At 41.7% G+C, this 21986-nt stretch overlaps 1 protein-coding gene across 2 annotated transcripts in view; it reads left to right on the forward strand.

Moving 5' to 3' along the window:
• kif26ab (kinesin family member 26Ab) overlaps window positions 1-21986 on the forward strand; it is a 179752-nt gene that overhangs the window by 109323 nt on the left and 48443 nt on the right. For both annotated transcript variants that reach the window (XM_061968817.2, XM_061968818.2), the window contains exon 4: window positions 1892-2085. In XM_061968817.2, the coding sequence (XP_061824801.2) occupies window positions 1892-2085 (194 nt within the window). The remainder of the gene's footprint in view (window positions 1-1891; window positions 2086-21986) is intronic.

The following is a 21986-nucleotide window of genomic DNA, read 5'->3' on the forward strand; positions in this document are numbered from 1 at the left end:
GTTGATGGCTCATTTGCCTTTTCCTTCATGCAATTGCAAGCTTACATTCTACAGCTTCACAAACACCTCAGTGATGAAGCTATGCGATATCAAAACTAGATATCTAAATGCTCAAAAGTTAGTAATGTGCAGCGCATGGTGGACATTCACTGCTTAATTGTTTGCCTTGTGGTAAATATATCTGCTTCTCTTCCATCTCATTCGTATTTCTTTCAGGAGTTCAAATTAAGTTGACATTCTCCATTCATTCTCAAAGCAAATAAACAGTCTCCTCTACATTACAATTTTTGCTATTTTTTTATTGAATGGTATCTGCTTCCGGGTTATATCCCGCATGTTGAGACTGGCGTATGCGCGATACGAAGTGTCCCCACGGGCCGCACACACCCACTCGAAAAATCTGGTTTTCAACCGCATAATCTAGGTGTGTTAGTCCGACTTTTCAAAAACCGAACACGATCGGATTAAGGTGTTTCCATGAGTTGTAGGATGCTTATTTAGAGCCGAACTATTTGAGAAATTTAGTGCATGGACATGTTTTGACTGTAATCTGTGTGGTTCAGTCCCTGCTCTTTTGTTCTACCCAAGGACTCAGAGCTTCTCTTGCACTCATAGAACAATTGCCACTGATTTGTGTTTTGTATATCAGAGCTCTGACAAAAGAAAAAGAGCAAAACAAATGTCCACTTTGCGTCTCAGTGGGATATGCATACAAAAGCTAACAGCATCAGTACTTGGCAGGGCAATAGCTGAGCCTCTTATGTGAATATCAGAATGTAAATATGTCCTCACATCCTGATATATAGCATTCCCATGTAGGGCTCACTGTATAAATAGTAGCTGTGAGTTTGAGTTGACAAATGGCAGAGGAGTAAGGCCAGAATGTAGAGCACAAGGTTTGAATTGTGTAGATAAGACACATGCTTCCAAATGTTGCACCCAACTCAAAGGTGTTGCTATAAAATACATAGTGTTCATGTCTTGATATTGTCTGATATTTTCTTATTATAAGTCCAGCTGTTTGTTCATTATTGTTTTTCAGTGCTCTTTGAATGTCCAAAATGTCCATTTTCCTTAAACTAAATTAGTAGCATAAATGCGAGTGTGCATATGTTATAGCGGAAGAAACACATCCTGAAGTTTTATATTTTCCAGTATTCTGTGCATAAAGACAACCAACCAACTATCTCTCAATAGTGTACTGAGATTGATATACCTGTATATCCTGCTGGGAACCAGCGTCCTTTCCAGTGGATATTTGTTTTGGTCTATAACTTTTGTCAGTTAAAAATCTTGGGAAACAATAGCCTTCTAACGCAAAATGCAAATGCATATGCAGACAATGCGGATTTCAGGAGGATACACTAAGAGGGAGGGCTATGGACTGTCCCACATTTTATGGCTATAGTGTGAACTTAACAAATAATACACTACGTAGCCCTGATCTCTTTAAGGAATAGTCAATTTAAATTCCTGATTAAAGGTGAGTTTAATTATTCCAATGATAAAGGTACAGAGGGCTAGACTGTGGTGCTGTGGTTTGGTCATTTATTTACACCCCCTACTCTAAAACTGTGCAAACAGTTTCTGGTAAGTACATTGCCAGGTGGAGCTATATAGGAGCTTAGTGAAGTTAATTACATGTGCTTTCATTAGAAGTATAATGTAGGTTATCACTTAATTACTGTAGACTACAGGCCAGAGGCACCTCAAGCAATCATTGAATGGTACTATTCTTGCTGTGGAGGCTGTTGACTCCGGCTAAGCAACACTGGCTGCAGCATCTGTCCGTCCATCTGTAGCACAGATCAGCACATGGGGGGAGTAAATGGAGTGGAAAGAAGGAGGTGGTGCAGATTGGGGTCCTTTCTCAATGCCTGTATGCCAACAGGCCCAGAGCTTGATGGGCGAGGCCAACAGAGATGTCACAACCACCGCGGGCCCGCTCACGCGCACAACCAGCACCAGCACCACCAAGAGCAGCACCTTGATGCCCTGTCGCCTCCGAGGCTCCATGCAATCGGGCCTCCCTGCCCCCATCGCCAATACGTCATCCTCATCTACAGCAACCTCCTTCTTTATCAGGTAAGCAGCTCCTCCACATGTTGTCAAATGGCTGCTGATGTCCAAATGTTGACTGATGAGAATAAGCTGTTGAAGGAAAATGTAAGATGGGAGAACCCACACATGCATCCAAAGCTCAAGTGTACTGTGTGCGTTCGTGTGAGAGAGAGAGAGAGAGAGAGAGAGAGAGAGAGAGAGAGAGAGAGAGAGAGAGAGAGAGAGAGAGAGAGAGAGAGAGAGAGAGAGAGAGAGAGAGAGAGAGAATGAAAAGCACTGCACAGACTCGTCCTTGAAGATCACCGTGTTAACTTTGATGTGGGGTTACCGGTTCCATTCCACTCCATGTTGTTGCCATGGTTGAACGGCAACATTCAGAAGGACACGCTCCATCACCAAATTAAATGAACCTTCAGTGTACAGGCACCAGTGCACATGAATGGATAATATAATTACATCATTTGATATCAGGAGGGACTTAGGTTAAGACTGTGTATTGTCCTGAAGTGCATTGGTACCTCGGTTTTCGTTAGTAATGCCTTCCAAAAGTATTCATCCCATAAGAATCTCTTACCGACACCCCAAAATATTAAGAAAAAACAAGGGACGTCCTGTTAAACATTTATGGCATATAATTCGGATCCAATTTTTGGGGGCTTCAGATCTGGTACTTTGACATTAGATTATGGAACTGAAGATGTTTTTAACAAGACACTAGAGTGAACATTTGTATAAATCGTATTTCATAAAATTTTGAATTTGCATAGCACAATAAAGTAAATAGTGCATAATAACCAAACGATAGCAAAGAATTGGCTCCCATTTAAATCATTGGCGTTTTGCCCTTCAAAGCCTTCCTCTATCCAGAGACGTATTTCCTGAATGTGTAAACAATAACAAAAACGACTAACAACTATTTTGAGATGATAAAAGACATCAATCTAATCACTGTAGTACCTACCATATACTGCAAGGATTCTTCAAGATTGCCAAGATACATGTGGCGGTGGGGGCGTGGTTAGGGGTATTGTTGTGGGCGTGGTCATCATGGCATCGTCATATAATTTGCATACATTGCTACGATGATATGATTTTTTTTTAAAAGGCTCAAACAATGTATACCTACATTTGAAAACAAATCTGTGTTATTATTACATAGTAATAACTAGAACTGTGAATCTTTGGGTGTCCCACGATTCGATTCAATATCGATTCTTAGGGTCACGAATCGATTCAAAATCGATTTTTTTCAATTCAACACGATTCTCGATTGAAAAACGATTTTTTCCCGATTCAAAAGGATTCTCTATTCATTCAATACATAGGATTTCAGCAGGATCTACCCCAGTCTGCTGACATGCAAGCAGAGTAGTAGATTTTTGTAAAAAGCTTTTATAATTGTAAAGGACAATGTTTTATCAACTGATTGCAATAATGTAAATTTGTTTTAACTATTAAATGAACCAAAAATATGACTTATTTTATCTTTGTGAAAATATTGGACACAGTGTGTTGTCAAGCTTATGAGATGCGATGCAAGTGTAAGCCACTGTGACACTATTGTTAATTTTTCTTTTTTTTTTTTAATAAATGTCTAATGATAATGTCGATGAGGGATTTTTAATCACTGCTATGTTGAAATTGTAACTAATATTATTACTGTTCTTGATAATATTAATTTTTGTTTCACTACTTTTGGTTTGTTCTGTGTCGTGTTTGTGTCTCCTCTCAATTGCTCTGTTTATTGCAGTTCTGAGTGTTGCTGGGTCGGGTTTGGTTTTGGAATTGGATTGCATTGTTATGGTGTTGCTGTGTATTGTTTTGTTGGATTGATTAATTAAAAAAAAAAAAAAAAAAAATAAGAAAAAAAAAAAAAAAAAAAATCGATTTTTTAAAAATGAGAATCGATTCCGAATCGCAGAACATGAGAATTGCGATTCGAATTCGAATCAATTTTTTCCCACACCCCTAGTAATAACATATATTTTTTGTATTGCTGGTATAAGGTTTTGCTATGTTTAAACGTTTTACTGCTTATTGTACAATGTACTTTGTTGAGAAACTTTCATGTGTCTAGAAACATTTAGTAATTTTTCTTTATTAAAAAAAAAATCTAGCATATTTTTCTGGTATTATTATAGAATGTACTCGTGTTTAGAGACTCTACTTTTGTCCCTCATTGTCCTCGACGGAATGCGAGCTGCATCGAGCATGATGTCACACTTGCTTCGCGCTGCTGCTCCAATTGGACTTTCTCTCCTTGAAAGCCGCCACTGTCCTCTTAATATTTTCATATTTTTTAGATCGCTGTCTGCGGGTATGTCTGGGATATATTAACGTTACGTCCACATTTCAGCATTGCATGCTGACTACGCTCCAGACAATCGCGTGCGTCTTGATTATGTCACCACAACATCCGGTTTCGGCAGCGCTTTTTTTGGTGATCAAAGTCTTTTTTTGGATGGCTGAATTTTCGGTGCATCATTAGTCAATAGTGTGCAAATAATAGGCTGTATATACAGTATATCCATTCATACTGTAACAACCTGCTGGTGGTACTGTTATATATTTGTGTGGTTTTGATTTCATGTTCATTTTACCAAAGGTTGCAAACACACCGTCTGTGCCTGAAAGCGGATTGGCAGAGACTGAGGAAGTGTTGTGTGTCTGGGGAAGCACGGAGACGAGAATGTTTGAACGGGAGGTAAAACCTTTTGGAATTGGGATGATTGTTAGCATAAGAAAACATTTAAGTTTAGCAATAAAAGTCAAAATTAACGTCAGACTTTTGACTTATTCTGGAGGCTACTATTTTAATTTGTTTTCATGTAAAAAAAAAAAAAAATATTTTCAAGCTGTGGCGGCTATGATTTTCCTATAAAATGTCATATTTTTTTCTTGAAATTTTTGATCGCCTCCGATCGCCACTTTTTTGGGAATTTTGCCTATCATTCACAATCATTATGAAAGACATGACAAGACATTTTTTTTTTAATTGCATTCTTAATATGAAATAAGTCCGCTTACAATGGAACCTGTGAGAACTGCTCTATTCTGCCTAAAAGCCCTTAAAAAAACATCCAAACACTTCCATTAATGTTTTTTATACATGCTGAAGGTATGTACTGTAACATAGTAATGGACAAGTCTGGCTCGGTTGGTAGAGCAACTGTGCCGGCAACCTGATGGTTCCTGGTTCGATCCCCGGCTTCCGCCATCCTAGTCACGTCCGTTGTGTCCTTGAGCAAGACACTTCACCCTTGCTCCTGATGGATCGTGGTTAGGGCCTTGCATGGCAGCTCCCGCCATCAGTGTGTGAATGTGGAAATAGTGTCAAAGTGCTTTGAGTACCTTGAAGGTAGGAAAGCGCTGTACAAGTATGACCCATTTACCATTTTCTTTATCACTAATTACTACTCATCCATCCATTCATTTTCTACCGCTTGTCCCTGCAAACTTTATGAAAGCCAACAAACATGATAAAACATCACTTACTGTACAAGGTCTGCTGTCATTAGAACGCCAATTTATATCATATTTTAATAATTCCGTTTAGAGGAAGAATTTTTCATAATCCTCGCAAAGAAAATGGGGGTGGAACGAATCGTCTTTTCATGCCGTTCTCGACATTACCGGATCTAAATTGGCTGTCAAAGTGTACCAACTTCTCGGAACACGTCCTCATTCTTCCAGGTAAGGGGCATGATTTATGATCTAGAATAAAATTTGACGAGCAAGGAAACGAGGAAGCAGCTGACCACTTTATCATGTCAACATTGGCACACAAGCTTGTAATCACGGCGCCGCTGTAAATAGTTGGTCTGCTTTACCGCTTATAAATGGACTATTGTTTGTGGTTTTTGGATGTTTTTTTAATTGGGTTTTATGGTTGGAATAGAGGAGCTCCCATTGGCTCCACTGTAAGCAGACTTTTATTGATGTTTATTTGCAAGTTAGAATGCGTAAAAAAAAAATTCATAATGAATGTGAACGAAAATTCCAAAAAAAACGTCGCTGAGACGATGTGTTCGTTCCAGCTTCTACTTCATTTCATCCCATGATCGGGATCGAGACAGCTCTAGACAAAACACATTTTACAGAAAATATTTATAGTTTTACATACAAAATACATATAAATGACAAATAAAATGAACAAATGAAGGAGAAGAAAGGAGCTTTGTTTGGGCACTTGATTCCATAAAATTATACACAATGTTACACACAATATTTAGCCGTACAAATAACAGAGACAGAAACCGGGGCAACATTTGGGTGGAAATGTGGGGCGTTTTATAAACCGAGGCGCGACAAAGTAATTTTCTTGTCTCACGCTATTGTACCTCAGTAGTCACTGTTAGATTCCCTGGCACGCTGGTCAGGTGCATACACTCTCTGTCTCTTCTCTCCGAGGGTGCTGCTCTGATAATGAAGGCTGGCAATAGGGAAGCCTGCTAAGGGTGATGCATGGGGACTATTGGCGCTCTGCACCACAGGAGGAAGAGGGAATCAGTGAGGGGACTGTGACAAGTAGCCTGTGGGACATCACAGAGGAGGCTTAGCTTTTTCTCTAGTAGAATTTATCTTGCCAAATCCTGTACGTTCCAAAAGGATTGGGATCGGATGTTAATTTGAACGGAAATTCCACAACCCCCCCCCCCCCTTTTTCCGTCATAAGTGGAACAAAATAGGGTTGATCCCCGATAATGATTTATAAATTGTCCTGTTTTCTTTGGCCATGACCTCAAACAGATAACGACCAAGAGCCGGGCTTGACCAACCACAAGGGAAAAAAAGAGGGTGAGGTTGATCTGTTTTTTTTTCCCGCTGCAGCAGGTCCTGGTAGGTTAGAGGAGGTGCGGATGGAAGTACAGGGAAAGGTTCCACCTTTCATTTCAGCCCAAAGATAATTCCTTTGCCAGGAATCTGATGTTTTTGTTGGCTCGCAGAAGTGTTACGATGCTTTGAACAACATTCCACAGACAGAGAGTGTCAGAGATGCATTGTGGTTGATTTGAAGCTTCCTGACGCTCTGCAGCTGTTGCTGGCTACCAAAATATTGTCGTCATCATCAGCTCCTCCTTGTCTTTGTTTCATCTTGATTCAAATTAATCTCCTCCCACCGGAGGTGTAGCACCAAATTCTGGGCCCTCTAAACACAAGACTCTTATCCAACCCTAAACCAAACATCACCGTCATATACACACACACACACACACACACACACTTGGTACGTTCCCATGCACCTAAAAACTAATTAGTTTGGTTGAAGTAGTTTATAGCAGCAGTTTGATTTATTATATTTTTACCTTTCATCTATCACTATCTAAAATGCTGGTGCTGTGTGTGAATGCATAAATGTGAGCGTTAATAACATTATAACGTTTGTGTTGAGTGAAGTTTTCAAAGCTATGCTTAACGTTATTTAGGTGGAATGAACGATTTTGCATTTTTGTTATGGGGGTGTAGGTAATCCTTTTATTGAATTTTCACAGCAATATTATTTTTTGTATTAGAATATATGATGACTTTTTTTTCTTTTTTAATAAGTTACATGGCAGAAAACAAAATATTCAAACTTTACAAAAGCCAAGAGGCCCCCTGTGCTTTGGGCCTCGGAACAACGCTGAAATATGCAAAGAAATTAGTTTCCTTTAGGTTTCAGACTTGATTGATCTCATTTGTATTCCTTTTTGTTTTGAAAAGATATACCCTTTGTGGGATTTGTGGGCAAACCCAGGGAGCCCAGAATGGTGGAGCAGAATCACCAAACAGCAATTGGCTCCTTGGACATTTGTTTGACATTCACCTACAACATTTCACTCGCAGATGAATTTTTAATTAGAATGCAATTAGCAAGAGTTAGGCTGCTGTAGCCCCTTACACTGCAGTGAGAAAAGAACAATGGATATTGTTTTTCATTTGACAGTATAACTGCAAGTCAACCTCTAGTGAATAAATGCATTCATGGTTCATTTATGTGTTTTCTAAATTGAAACACATTAGCATTGCATCACCTATTTGCCGCTACTTTTTCTTAAAAAGGTCTTGTAAAGAATGTACTTTCTTTCAAGTTTGACTTTTTCATAGTCATTTTGCAAGGGGGCGAAAAAGCCATGATGACACAGGGTCAGTAGTGACCAATTAGACAGACTCTACAGTTGCATGGAGACAGGAAGAGTCAGGGGTCAAACACTGACTGGCTGCTGTGCATATGATTGTGCCTGTGGGGTGGAGGGCTAACGAATTTAGAGCCTTGTGTTCAGCTGACTAGCACGTGAAGCACTGATTGCCTTGTGACGGAGCATATGATTAGTGTATTGACATAGCGTGGTGTAATGAAAGCAGGTGGAACTCGCAGCAGGGAGTAAGACTGTGGAAATAACTGCTGCATCTATTCCCATGTTCCTGTTCCATTAACACCTGCTGATTTTGACAGTGGGTTTATTACCATAAAACTCATGGGATTCCTTAGTTGGGGCGACTACAGGGAGGAGAAGACTGCTCAGTTTGCAATATATGCTGCTTAGTCTGATTATTTTTACACAACTTATGTGATCGTATGTTTCTGTTAGTGTGCAGCCTCACAATAATCATGCCCAAGAGAGACAAATTCAGTGAGGTAATAAATAGATCTTGAAGAGGTGGCATGGACAGCTGTTTTCTGGAATGTGACCCTGAAGGAGTATCCGGAGGAAGTGTTTTATATAGCCCCCGCCCTGCAGCTGTTGCCCAGGTGAGTGTTGTCTGCTAATGACTATGATTGTACCGGAGGAATCTTCCCGTTATTGTGTCAGCAGGGTCATTCAGCCCTCGTTCTCGTGCAGGCATACATGGTTTGGTCCTTTTGTCACTGCGCGTTTTGTCCTTTTGAACTGCACGTATTTCCAAGTCCTAGAACTGCATACAAAAGTTAAAGTAATGTAGAACATTTGGTTGGTTGGTTTACTTTAGTAGTGTAGATATGTGTGTGCATATATATATATATATATATATATATATATATATATATATATATATATTAGGGTTGTACTGTATACCGGTATTAGTATAGTACCGCGATACAAATGAATCATATTCGGTACTATACCGCCTCTAAAAAGTACCGGTCCACTTGCAATAAGAAACATATGTTTAATGTTCCGGAAGATTTTGTGTTAAAATAAAGCTAATAATGCAAGTACCGAAAAGTACTGAAAAGTATCGAAATACATTTTGGTACCGGTACCAAATAGTGGTACCGGGACAACACTAATGTACATATGTTTTTGTGGTAGCTTTAGGAGGTTTCTGTGGTTTATTCGTTATACAGTGCTCAATACCGGAGTAGAACGGAATATACGTTAGGTCAGAAAAAACACAGAGGCTATATCATCCCTACAAGCCTGTTTCGCAGGTTTCCCTGCTTGTCAGGGGATGTTATAAAGTCCCCTTGTTTTATTTATTTAATTTATATTTGTATGATATATTTATCTAGAGATGTCCGATAATATGCGTTAAAATGTAATATCGGAAATTATCGGTATCGTTGTTTTTTTTTATCGGTATCGTTTTTTAAAATTTTTTTATTTATTTATTTATTAAATCAACATAAAAAACACAAGACACACTTACAATTAGTGCACCAACCCAAAAAACCTCCCTCCCCCATTTACAAAAGGGTTGTTTCTTTCTGTTATTAATATTCTGGTTCCTACATTATACATCAATATATATCAATACAGTCTGCAAGGGATACCGTCCGTAAGCACACATGATTGTGCGTGCTGCTGGTCCACTAATAGTACTAACCTTTAACAGTTAATTTTACTCATTTTCATTAATTACTAGTTTCTATGTAACTGTTTTTATATTGTTTTACTTTCTTTTTTATTCAAGAAAATGTTTTTAATTTATTGATCTTATTTTATTATAAAACATTTTTTTTAAAGTACATTATCTTCACCATAACCGGTTGTCCAAATTAGGCATAATAATGTGTTAATTCCACGACTGTTTACATTGGTTGATATCGGTATCGGTTGATATCGGTATCGGTAATTAAAGAGTTGGACAATATCGGAATATCGGATATCGGCAAAAAGCCATTATCGGACATCCCTATATTTATCTTTTGTTGTTGTTGTTTTTTGTTTTTTAACGATACTGGCCGTTACAGTGTGGGCTGAGAAAACGTCTGGCTCTTGGACAATGTAAATTAGGATTCCTGGTGCAAAGACGTTGCCAGAAGACTTCAGAGGAAGCTCAGCAACTTAATAAAAGTAAAGAAAAAGATTTTTTCAATCCTAACTTCAGTGAGTATATATTTACAAAATATGCTCTAGAAATATACGTAGATAATTAGTTGGAATTATGTGCCACACTTTGAAAACTCCTGTTTCGGACTATTATTTGATTCTACCTTTGTGGGAATAGTACATAGAAGACCCCTTGCAGCATAACTCTGCCCTAGTGCAGTGGTTCCCAACCACCGGTCCGTGATGCGTTTGCTATCAGGCCGCACAAAACATTAAATCATTTATAAACGACCGCCTTTTCTCCGACTTAACTTTCGCCTGTCCGACTAGATACACCAATAAGCTTGTTCATAGATGTATTATAAAACTCCTGCTAAGCAGTCGCCATTTGATATATTATTTATATCTTTATTAATTGGGACCAAGCACATTAATGAACATTTAGAATGTAAATGTAAATGTGCCAGAGTGTAGCCAAAGGCCGATTTCCATCTCATCGTAAAGAAACAGTATTTTTTTCGTGTACTTATTTTTGCTATATTTATATGCCATATGTGGAAGGCCGGTCTGTGAAAATAATGCCTACATTAAACTGGCCCTACCCTAGTGTAGAAAGCAGAGTCCATAAGGATGGAAGATTTTGGTGTGGAAAACCTAAGAACACTGACATATAAGGTCAGCCAACAGTCGCGACAACAATTTCTGCAGACAAACTCCCAAATCATAGAATATATAGAATGTCTAGTCAGAGGTTGTAAAAGGAGATGTCACGAAAGGGGGGGGGGGGGGGGGGGGGTCGCAGCTTGCTGCGCGGTTGTTCTTTCAAGATGCAAAGACGTCTCCGGACGAAGGCGTAAAGGTAGGATTGGATTTATTAACATAAATCACTTAACTACCAAAAACACAAACAACACAACAAAAAAAAGGCAAGCGTGCCTAAAACACATGAAACTACTAGTTAGCAGAAGCTATGGCATATAACATGAACACTTACTTGGTCAGAACGTGGCGTAAACAATGAAGCCAGGCCGACTGACTGGCAAAGGCAACTTAAATAATGCCTCTGATTAGTGCTTGGGAAGCAGGTGAGCGGGCGAGCACTAATCAGAGACAGGTGAACACAATAAGTCGCCATGGTGACAAAAGCAAACAAGGAGGCCTAAACGGGAACTAAAGAAGTCCAAAACTAACAGAACATAACTAAACAAAACATGATCCAGACCACGGATCATGACAGAGCCCCCCCCTTAAAGACAGATTCCAGATGTCCATAAAAAAAATTAACAAGAGTCATGGGAGGGCGGGAGGGGGACATGGCGGTGGGTCGTATCCACCGGGGCAGAGTTAGGTGGCGGCGGCGAGTGGAACGCCGCTGCAGCAGGCGAGGCGGGCGCCCAGGGAATGGCCACATTCGTGGCCGACTGGGAGGTGGGCGCACTTGGCGTGGCGGGCGACCAGGTAGCGGCCATATCCGTGGCCGACGAGGAGGGAGGCGCGTCGTCATCGTGGCAGGTGTGGAAGCTCGGCGTGGTGAGTCAGGCGGCGAAGCTCGGCGTGGCGCGTCAGGCGGCGAAGCTCGGCGTGGCGCGTCAGGCGGCGGGTCTTGGTCTTGGCATGGGTCTTGGTCTCGGTCTTGGTCCTGGCGTGGGTCTTGGTCTAGGTCTAGGCGTGGGTCTTGGTCTTGGTCTAGGCGTGGGTCTTGGCATGGCGGGTCTTGGTCTTGGCATGGCGGGTCTTGGTCTTGGCATGGCGGGTCTTGGTCTTGGTTTTGGCTTGGCGGGTCTTGGTCTTGGCTTGGCGGGTCTTGGTCTTGGCTTGGCGGGCCTTGGTCTTGGCATGACGGGTCTTGGTCTTGGCATGACGGGTCTTGGTCTTGGCATGACGGGTCTTGGTCTTGGCATGACGGGTCTTGGTCTTGGCATGACGGGTCTTGGTCTTGGCATGACGGGTCTTGGTCTTGGCATGACGGGTCTTGGTCTTGGTTTGGGTCTTGGCGTCGTGGAGCTGCGACTGGCGGCACTTGGCGTCGTGGAGCTGCGACTGGCGGCACTTGGCGTCGTGGAGCTGCAACTGGCGGCATTTGCCGTCGTGGAGCTGCGACTGGCGGCACTTGGCGTCGTGGAGCTGCGACTGGCGGCACTTGGCGTCGTGGAGCTGCGACTGGCGGCACTTGGCGTCGTGGAGCTGCGACTGGCGGCACTTGGCGTCGTGGAGCTGCGACTGGCGGCACTTGGCGTCGTGGAGCTGCGACTGGCGGCACTTGGCGTCGTGGAGCTGCGACTGGCGGCACTTGGCGTCGTGGAGCTGCGACTGGCGACACTTGGCGTCGTGGAGCTGGTACCGGAGCTTGGCGTGGTGGGTCTTGGCGTGGTGGAGCTGGTGCTAGCCTTGGTGCAGCGACAGGTGCTAGCCTTTGTGCGGCGACAGGTGCTAGCCGTGGAGCAGCTACAGGTGCTAGCTTTGGTGCAGGTGGAGGTGGCCTAGCTGGGGGTTGCGGCTTGGAATGGAGCAGCTGAGCCACCCCACTAGTACAGCTCCGGGCCCTAGCCCCCCCCTCAAGGAGCGGATACCAGACGCGCTCCTTGCGGTCTGGAACCGTCTTTAGGGGTGGGTGGAGGGAGGACAGGAGGGGGGTAGACGCCTCCCCTTTAAATTGTCCAAAATGTCTTTTTGTATTCCCCACCTGAGTTTGAGTGGGTGGACAAAAAGAAAATGTCTGTGACGTGGGTGGGGCTTGAGTCTTGGAGGGCGAAACAGAATTCAGAAAAAAAAATTCCTGGCCTATGACGTCATCAGCAGGCGGCGGCGTGATGTCAACAGCGGAGGTCTCCAGCTGACTGACAGCCCAATCGATGAACTGCTTGGCGAAATGATGAATTGGATTACCAAGCTTTGGCGGCAAGGAATACTGGTCTGATTGTGGCGTCCTGCTGTCCGGAGGAGGAGTTTGGGGGAATGACGCGTCTTGACGGCGAAACGAAGCCTTTCTGGCTGGCTTCCGTCTTCGCCAGCGCGTCTCCATCTCCTTGTGGTCCGCTGCGAAAGAACTGTAAGCTGGCTTCATTCTGTCACGAAAGGGGGGGGGGGGGTCGCAGCTTGCTGCGCGGTTGTTCTTTCAAGATGCAAAGACGGCTCCGGACGAAGGCGTAAAGGTAGGATTGGATTTATTAACATAAATCACTTAACTACCAAAAACACAAACAACACAACAAAAAAAAGGCAAGCGTGCCTAAAACACATGAAACTACTAGTTAGCAGAAGCTATGGCATATAACATGAACACTTACTTGGTCAGAACGTGACATAAACAATGAAGCCAGGCCGACTGACTGGCAAAGGCAACTTAAATAATGCCTCTGATTAGTGCTTGGGAAGCAGGTGAGCGGGCGAGCACTAATCAGAGACAGGTGAACACAATAAGTCGCCATGGTGACAAAAGCAAACAAGGAGGCCTAAACGGGAACTAAAGAAGTCCAAAACTAACAGAACATAACTAAACAAAACATGATCCAGACCACGGATCATGACAGGAGAACAGCTACTTATTTTCTCACATTTTCATCTCCTGTGGATATTCCAATACATTTGTCCATAGTATAGTTTAGTGAAAATGGGCGGCTACCACGCTTCATTAACATCTTTCATGGTGAAGAGAGGCCGATTAAAGAAGGCTGATGAATGAGGACATTGCTGTTTGGTTGGCTGCATGAGTGACAGCAGCGATCATGGCTTCTCAATAGGCGGGACAGATTCTGTGCAGCTCAAAGGTTCACTGAGTGTAGAGCTGACCGGACCGATGTTCTTGTTGTAAGTGATTGCTTTCGGAAAGCGAGCCCATGCTCAATTCTAACGGCATCAGATGTGAGGTGGAATATTAGATCAGCACTATGCGAGTCACGTAAGTTGTCCGACACAGACAGGATTTCTTGGATGTGTTGTGCCTCTGTTATGTTGTGACCTAATGCCTCTTTAGATTTTTGCTGCTGGCTGATCTACAATGTTTTCTTACTCTTTCTATTTTTTGTCCTATTTCTATATTTCATTTTGTGCTGCTTCTCTCTCTCCACTGCAGTTTTGTATAGTTGAGGCTAGACTTTCTGCTCCCCGGAGGTGAGAGGGTAATGGTTGTGTTGTCAAGCCTGCATGAGATGGATTCCTCCAGTGGGGCCAGCGTGTGAGCAGAATGTATAGCATAGCAGGAAAAAAGGTGCCTGCTGAAATGCTGGCTCTCTTTTGAGGTGCTGCTGTACAGTTGCCACAGCTACCTCCAAACTGCCTGACACATGAGAAATGATTCATCACAATTGTTGAATCCGAGCAACACCACTGCAGCAAACAGCACAATCAGAACTATCGAGTGGGTGGAATTTGAGATGGTTTGCATACAGTCTCTGCTGTATTTACCTTTATTTACAATGGGGTTCACTTCTTTACTGGTATTCAACCTTGTGGGATTAATGGCTGCTAACTGTGCGGCTGCAAACACAAATTGCAGGACCAGCTGAGGCCATGGAGGGGCTGCTTGCTTGAAGACAAGCCCAGGTGTGATTCCATCCAAACCTTGTGGGGCGCCGTCAAGGCCAAGGTGTTGATAGAGATCCAGCCTGGCCTTGTGGCGTCAAGGACAATCCCTCCCACAAATATCATTGCACTCTCAGCCACTCACAGCCCTCCATGTTTCTCACCTATTTGAGTATAGCCTGTTCATTTCACAAGGATTTAAAGCGTACTCACATATTGCCATTTTTACTTGGACACACTTATCTCCCCCTGTCTTGGCACCCGAAGGCCTACAGTACACTCACACTGAACATTTGGACCTTGACCCATTTGTTTTTGCCATTGTATTATTGCAACTTCCTTGACGTTGTGGATTTTTTCCAGTCTTTTCCTAGTTGTTCTGTTTTTTGTGCAAGATAGAAACTGTCAGGTAGTACTTGCAAGAGGAGATATTGCATTAACTAAGTGGCATGTCTTTATTACACAAACAAATGTACTCGCATGTGAGCAAGGGTGTCAAGGAGTTTTGACTTGCTGACTATTTGAAGTAAAACATTTTCTATTATGTAATATAGCGTTATCTTTAACACTAGAAGTCTAACGGTTTTCTTAGGCCCTGTCTATATTAGGCCAAATAACTCCTTAAACTAATAACTATTTAGCCTAAACCCCGTGTAAGCCACACTAACCCTCCCCTCCTTGGATATTTTTTTACACGCCGTCTTTTTCTTGAATTTCCGGCTCTTAGGTCTGTTTAGACTCATTGATTGTTTATAAACGGAATTCGGAGAGGAAGTGACGTCACAAAGAACGCACCACAGCCAGCTTCATAACAACCGGTTTCGACTCAGATGTAACCACTAGAAAGATGGAGGCGAATCATCCGGACATGCCGGTGTAAAATGTTCTTGTAAAATATAATTTTTTTTCTGAAAATATTCCTACAGTAACCATTTTTATACAAAGACAACTTTTTTCACACATTTCCAACTTTTTTATGAAAATAAAAACTTTCCCCCACCCCACAATATTTTCTCACAATAATTTGGTAAAGTGGCAAAAATGTTCTTGTAAAATTTTTACTTTTGTCTCAAAATATTCCTGCAATGGATAATTATTGTACAATGACAACAAACTGTAACCCCCCCCAAAATTAGGAGTTTTTTCAAAATATATTTGACTATTAATGTAAAAGGGCATACCTTTTTCTTAAAAAAAATTTCTCGCAATTGTTTTAAAAATAAGTTTTTTCTCACAATATTGCGTTTAAAAAGGCTTCCACAATGTATTTGACCTCAATCCTGCAAAATGTCATAATTCTTTCTTGTAAAATTTTTAAAATGTTCTCAAAATATTGCAACATAAATCATGTACAATTACATTTTTTCCACAGCATTAATAACTTTTTTCTTACAAAAATACTTTTTTTCATAATATATTTTACTTTAAACTTGTAGAATTACATAGTTTTGTCTTTGAAAATAAATACCAAAAATTTCAGAATATTCCTAAAAATTATTTTGTGACATTTTTTCTCACATTTTTGCCACTTTTCTCCCCCCCAAAAAATTGTCTTCCACGGAGACACCATAACAAACTAAGGTGACAAATTAGATGGCAGCAGAGGCAAAACAATAGTGACCAGCTCGGCGGTTACCACCTGAGTTAATCCAGCCATCTGGCTGCCTTTTGGGAGTTGCAGGTAGAAAACCAACTGGCTGTCCTTTGGGAGTTTTAGTGTTAAGAGCAATGACATTACAGTCAATCATTGCACTTGAATTTGCCAAAAATGCTCTGGCCCACCTCTTCCAATCATGCCAAAGGACAGCGACTACACTGAAGTTGAGTGCGCATCTGAGCATGGTAAGAATGACCTCGTATGCTTACACCCATGCATTATTGTGAATGTGTGTTTTCTCTGTCATAGCATGATGTGACATCATCTTGCCCATGCCCATGCAGGCTGATGCACACTATTGTGACGGGTAGCAAGGTATCAATTGCTCCTGTCATCACCATTGCCCAAAGTGCGTGAGCCAAAACCTCTCTCTCTCTTTTGCTTGTTCCCCCATATAAACGTCTGAGTCAGTAACTCCGTCTGGCCCACTCACTTAGCCTGGAGCAGGGCGGGTGTCTAACAAACAAAAGAGCCGAAATGCTGACGCAAGGCTAAGCGCTCACCCCGGGTCCATGTGCAGTAAGCCCTCCGGGGAGAAGGAGAAATGCGGCATTGCGCTCCTGACAGATTATTTTCATACGTGGAGTCATAGAAGGACTTCTGTGCAAGCTTGGCACCTAACACAAGCCTTCCATTGTCTCATAATAATGGAGGTAATTTAAAAAAGGCTACTTAATGTAGGAAGAAAAGATCAACACGTTGGCATCAATTTATTTCGAGCCCACATTGAATGTTCCCAACTCAACTGGAAACGGAATCTGATGCCGTAGGCCCTGGGGATCAATGGTTAGGACGTAATGTTGCCACCAAGCAAAACAGTTATTTTCAATAGGCATGGCATAGTTTGAAACTGAAACTCTTGATCCTGTTTGCATTTTTGTAATCAGTTATAGTAATAATAATAATAATAATGGTTTCGATTTACATGGCGCCATTTTCCAGAGACCCAAAGCACTTAACACTGAAACCCATTATTAATTCAGCCCACAGTCACACATTGGTTGTTGCATTTGAAGCCACAACTGCCCTGGGATAGACTGGCGTGGGGGTGAAGTGCATTGTCCAGGGACACAACAGCAGTGACTGGAGTAAGGGAAGTGGGGTTGGAACCTCCAACTTGCTGGTTTCTGGACAACCTTCTCTACCACCAAGCCACTCCTGCCCCACCTACGTGAAATAGCAGAAGCAATGCAACGACAGAAGAACGTGCAGCATTTTAAGTTATTTGCCCTGAATAATTATTGGGTCTCACATAATGGGCTACTATCCAAACCTCTCAAGTGTTGCTCAGTGACAAGTGTCATGCAAATGCCATTATCATACTGTGTATCAGGTATTGCACGAGAAGGTTAAGGGGAATATGCATACAATAGATTTTATGACCTATTGTGTGCATATGCAAAACGGAACCGTTTGCCCTCTGATCCCAGGAGCGCTGTACGGCTTTTATGTGGTACAAGCCACAGAAAACAACTTTTCATGCATCACCGCTCAGCATTGTGGCCGTCTGTTCTGTATGAAAAACTAATAGCTGCCTAATCAGAGCTTGTAGATTGATTTGTCCAAATGTTTCTCCCAGGAAAACACATCACATTATTTTCATCAATGGAAGGGACCGAGCTTAGATTACCACTGACCGTTGTCAAGGAATGCTGCTCAACGCTTCACTCATCACCCGCAGCTCCCAATGGAAACCTTTTAACATTTGGATCAGTAAGAAAGAAATAATGGTATAAATAAGATACATACAACCTGGTTTAAACTTTGGATTGGCACAAATAAAAAAGTTGAAGTACCATCAAATGCTTTAAAAAAAAAAATTACAAACGGGCCTTGCTGACAGTTTTTTGCTTCATTCTGTCATTTGCTCAACAATGATTCAAGATTCAAGATTCAAGATTGTTTATTGTCATGCAGAGTTAAACAGACAGTTTGCCGTACAATGAAAATCTTACTTTGCTAGTCCACCCTTCAACAAGTCACACGGTACTTAGCTAAAAATAAAAAATACAAATACAAATGTTTATACAAGGCACAGTAAGTAACATAACATTATTGCACATTCTGACTGACAGTCAACAGTATAAATATGGAGGTGACCTTGGGTCACAGCAGCAGTTAAAGTGTCTTTAGTGATCAACGGTGAAAAGTGTCTACAGTGATGGTTCACAGTTCAGGGGTGGTCATGGTAGCTGTCTTTTGTTCAAAAAGATAAAAGTAAAACGGGGGGGGGAGGGGGTATAGCATTCACAAGTTAGCATTTGCAAGCCTGATGGCCTGTGGGTAGAAACTGTTTGTCAGTCTCGTAGTCCTGGATTTCAGGCTCCTGTATCGTCTGCCTGATGGTAGGAGGCTGAAGAGACTGTGCTAGGGGTGTGTACTGTCCTTTATGATGTTGTGTGCTCTCCTGGTGGCCCTGGTAGAATACACGTCCTGTAGTGAGGGGAAGGCTGCTCCTGATATGTACTGAGCAGTTATAATCACTCGCTGGAGTGCCTTCCTGTCCTTAGCAGTGCAGTTTCCATACCAGACCGTGATTGAGCTGGTAAGGACACTCTCAACCGTACTTCTATAGAAGTTGCTGAGAATTTTGGGTGGCATGCCAAATTTTCTCAGCCTTCTTAGAAAGTACAGTCGCTGCTGGGTTTTCTTTATTGTTTGTTGGGTGTTGTGATCCCAGGTGAGGTCCTCGCTGATGTAGGTCCCGAGGAATTTAAAGATTTTCACCCTGTCCACCTTTGTCCCCCCTATGTACAGAGGTGTGTACTGTGCACTCCTGATGGCAGGAAAGTAAACATAATTCTGATTCTGATAACAGAGGATCTTATTAGTTATGATATGACAGTCCCTTGCCTGAATTTGTGGCAACTTATTCAGAAAGTTCTGGTGTTCTTAGACTTATTTTCTTCAATAAGATTGAATCAACAGTTCTCTGTTATATTCACGACAAAATGCACAGGAGTTCAATAAATATTAGAGAACAAATACAGTGTTAATGTTATACTTCCATACCACACAGACTTCAAAGTAGACATTAGATAAAAAGTACATACTTAAAGTTATTTGTCAAATTACTGTACTGTTTTATTAATTATAACGCATAATAGTAATAATTATTTATAATCATAGAAAGAAACCCCACTAAAGGCTTCCCTAACGTCTGCAGTCTGTTTGATCGTCCATAAGTTGCAGACATTCTCCGTGTATGTTTTAAGCATGAAAAGTGTTTGATTATCTTTAAAATTCATTTATCTTGCAACACATTTACCACCTGCGTGTTAAGAGCATTTGTGAACTGTTGAGAGCAATTTATAGCAGTAATTTTTGTTAGTAAATGAGTGACTAGAAGAAATTATCCTCACACTTCAACTTCTCTATGTAAATGTTGCGTCTATGCTAGGTTGTTATTGCAAATGAGAACATGCTCTTAATTGTCTTACCCTAGATACATAAAGGTTAAATAAATGAATAAATACAAATACACTAGGAAGTGAGGATGCCGAGAAGGGAAGACAGAAAACGCAAGTAGGTCTGCGCTATGCTGGAGGATGACATTTGTGCTGTTTGACCAATAAAAAGTTGATATATTGGTACAAATGATGCTAATTGGCCAAAAGTTGCGAGCGCTGGACCAAGCGAGTTGCTTGGTTAAAATACGTCGATTGTCGCTATCGCTGCATTGTGATTTCCTGGATGGTCTGATACAATAATGATGTCATTAAGGGTTCATCAGGAATCAAACCAAACTTCGTCACTCATTCTTCATTATTGAATATTTTCGAAGGACTTTGACTTTTTACAGAGGACTGGACTTTTTTTTTTTTTTTTGCTGTTTCTTGTAAACGCCCCTCACTTTCTGTCTCACCCTCTGGACCGCCTACTGATTAATCACCCACAAATGTTCTTACTGTAGCGGCCACTTTGTTGTGATAGCCTTTATGTGGACATGTTCAAATAAATAGTCACTGGCTGTCTCTCCTTGGCTGCAAGTGAATAATGAAAAAGCAAAGTGGGGCAGAAGCTGTCACTTCTATAAACATCATGTCCCACTCAGACAGAGAGTGTTATTCCAGGATTTATGTGAAAACGGGGGCTGTTCCCGTAAAAAATATTACCGGTATTAGTTTGTGTATTTTACATTCTCAGGACCTGAAATGTCAATCAAACATTGCAGAGGTGAGCAGAGGCGCACTTCCTGAGGTTTTCAAGGGAAGGTGTGGGTGGGAATGGCGGTTGAATTTGAGTTCAACATGTGCACTCGGAGTGTATGAAGTCATTCCAGATGATTCCCCACAGCCGCGGAGATCAGCACAGGCGAAATAGATGGTTCAGAAGCAGGGTGTAAATACACAGGAAAGAGGTGAAAGCATCTGTTAATCTTTGTCAGCAGTGCCAGGGCATCTGTAGGTGAGGATAAGCTACAGCCTGCAAAACCTAAGCAGAATATATCTTCATTAACTTCTGTAAAAGTATTTATACCCCGCCCTCCTGGTTAGATCAGTTTGATGTAATAGGGGAAAATTTTCGCAGCTAGCATCCTGAGCTACATATGACTTGGAGTTGCTTGTAAACAAAAAGTACAGATATTACTTTGAGGACCTTTGACTCTCATGACATGCATTTGCATTTGTTTCCTCTCTGGTTCTTTAACTGGTCCCGTTAGCTCATTGACTGTCAATTGAGTCTGACAGAGTTGTGTGTCCTCTTTTTCGTCCACCCCTCCATGACCTAATGTTTAGCCTATTTAAGGCCACACTAGTGAAAACAACCCAAATAACTGTAAATGGAACTATAGCCCCTGACTTTTGCCCCTCATTTACTCGTCTTAAGCCCTCATTAAGATGCTGGTCTGCTCTTTGTGGGGGGCTTTACGAGCAAAGCAGGAAGCAACTCTAAACGCCTGAAAGTTTCAGGCAGGAGGGTCACACATCCATGAGATGCATTTAAGTACTACTAAAATCATTCCCTATCGAAAAAAAACATCCCCCTTTAGCACACTTTGGGAAATTGAGCTTTTAAACACACTTGTGATTGTTAGCAGGACAGCAGAAACGCATCTTCTGGACATGTTAGCACAAGCCTGTGTTAAACCTACTGTATATCACTTAGCTTATTTGAATCTGACATTAGAGCCAAACAGGTTTTCTTGAATATTGATGAGTTTTGCACCAACTGTTCAATTTATTCTTGGCCAACAAGGGAATCCCAGATTTGAAAGATTCCAAGGTGGCTGCGTTAAAGCTCCAATGATCATTTCTTCCTCTTCTCAGGCATACAATTGTCTAGTGTCACACTGACAGAGCTTCACTGGCACTGAGCCAATCCATGAAGGACTCAGCTGCTCCTTCCCACTGCTTCTTACTGTAAATGGTACTGTCTTTGAACTGTGTCTCATTTTCTATCACGATGGTCTCTGATTTATTCATCATTTTCTTTTCGTGCATACTGCATTTCTTTCTGAACTATTTTTGTATCTTTTTTGTATTCTTGTACCAAAGTTTCTTGCATGAGGG

The sequence above is a fragment of the Nerophis lumbriciformis genome, linkage group LG08, assembly GCF_033978685.3.
Source record: "Nerophis lumbriciformis linkage group LG08, RoL_Nlum_v2.1, whole genome shotgun sequence".
Lineage (NCBI taxonomy): Eukaryota > Metazoa > Chordata > Actinopteri > Syngnathiformes > Syngnathidae > Nerophis > Nerophis lumbriciformis.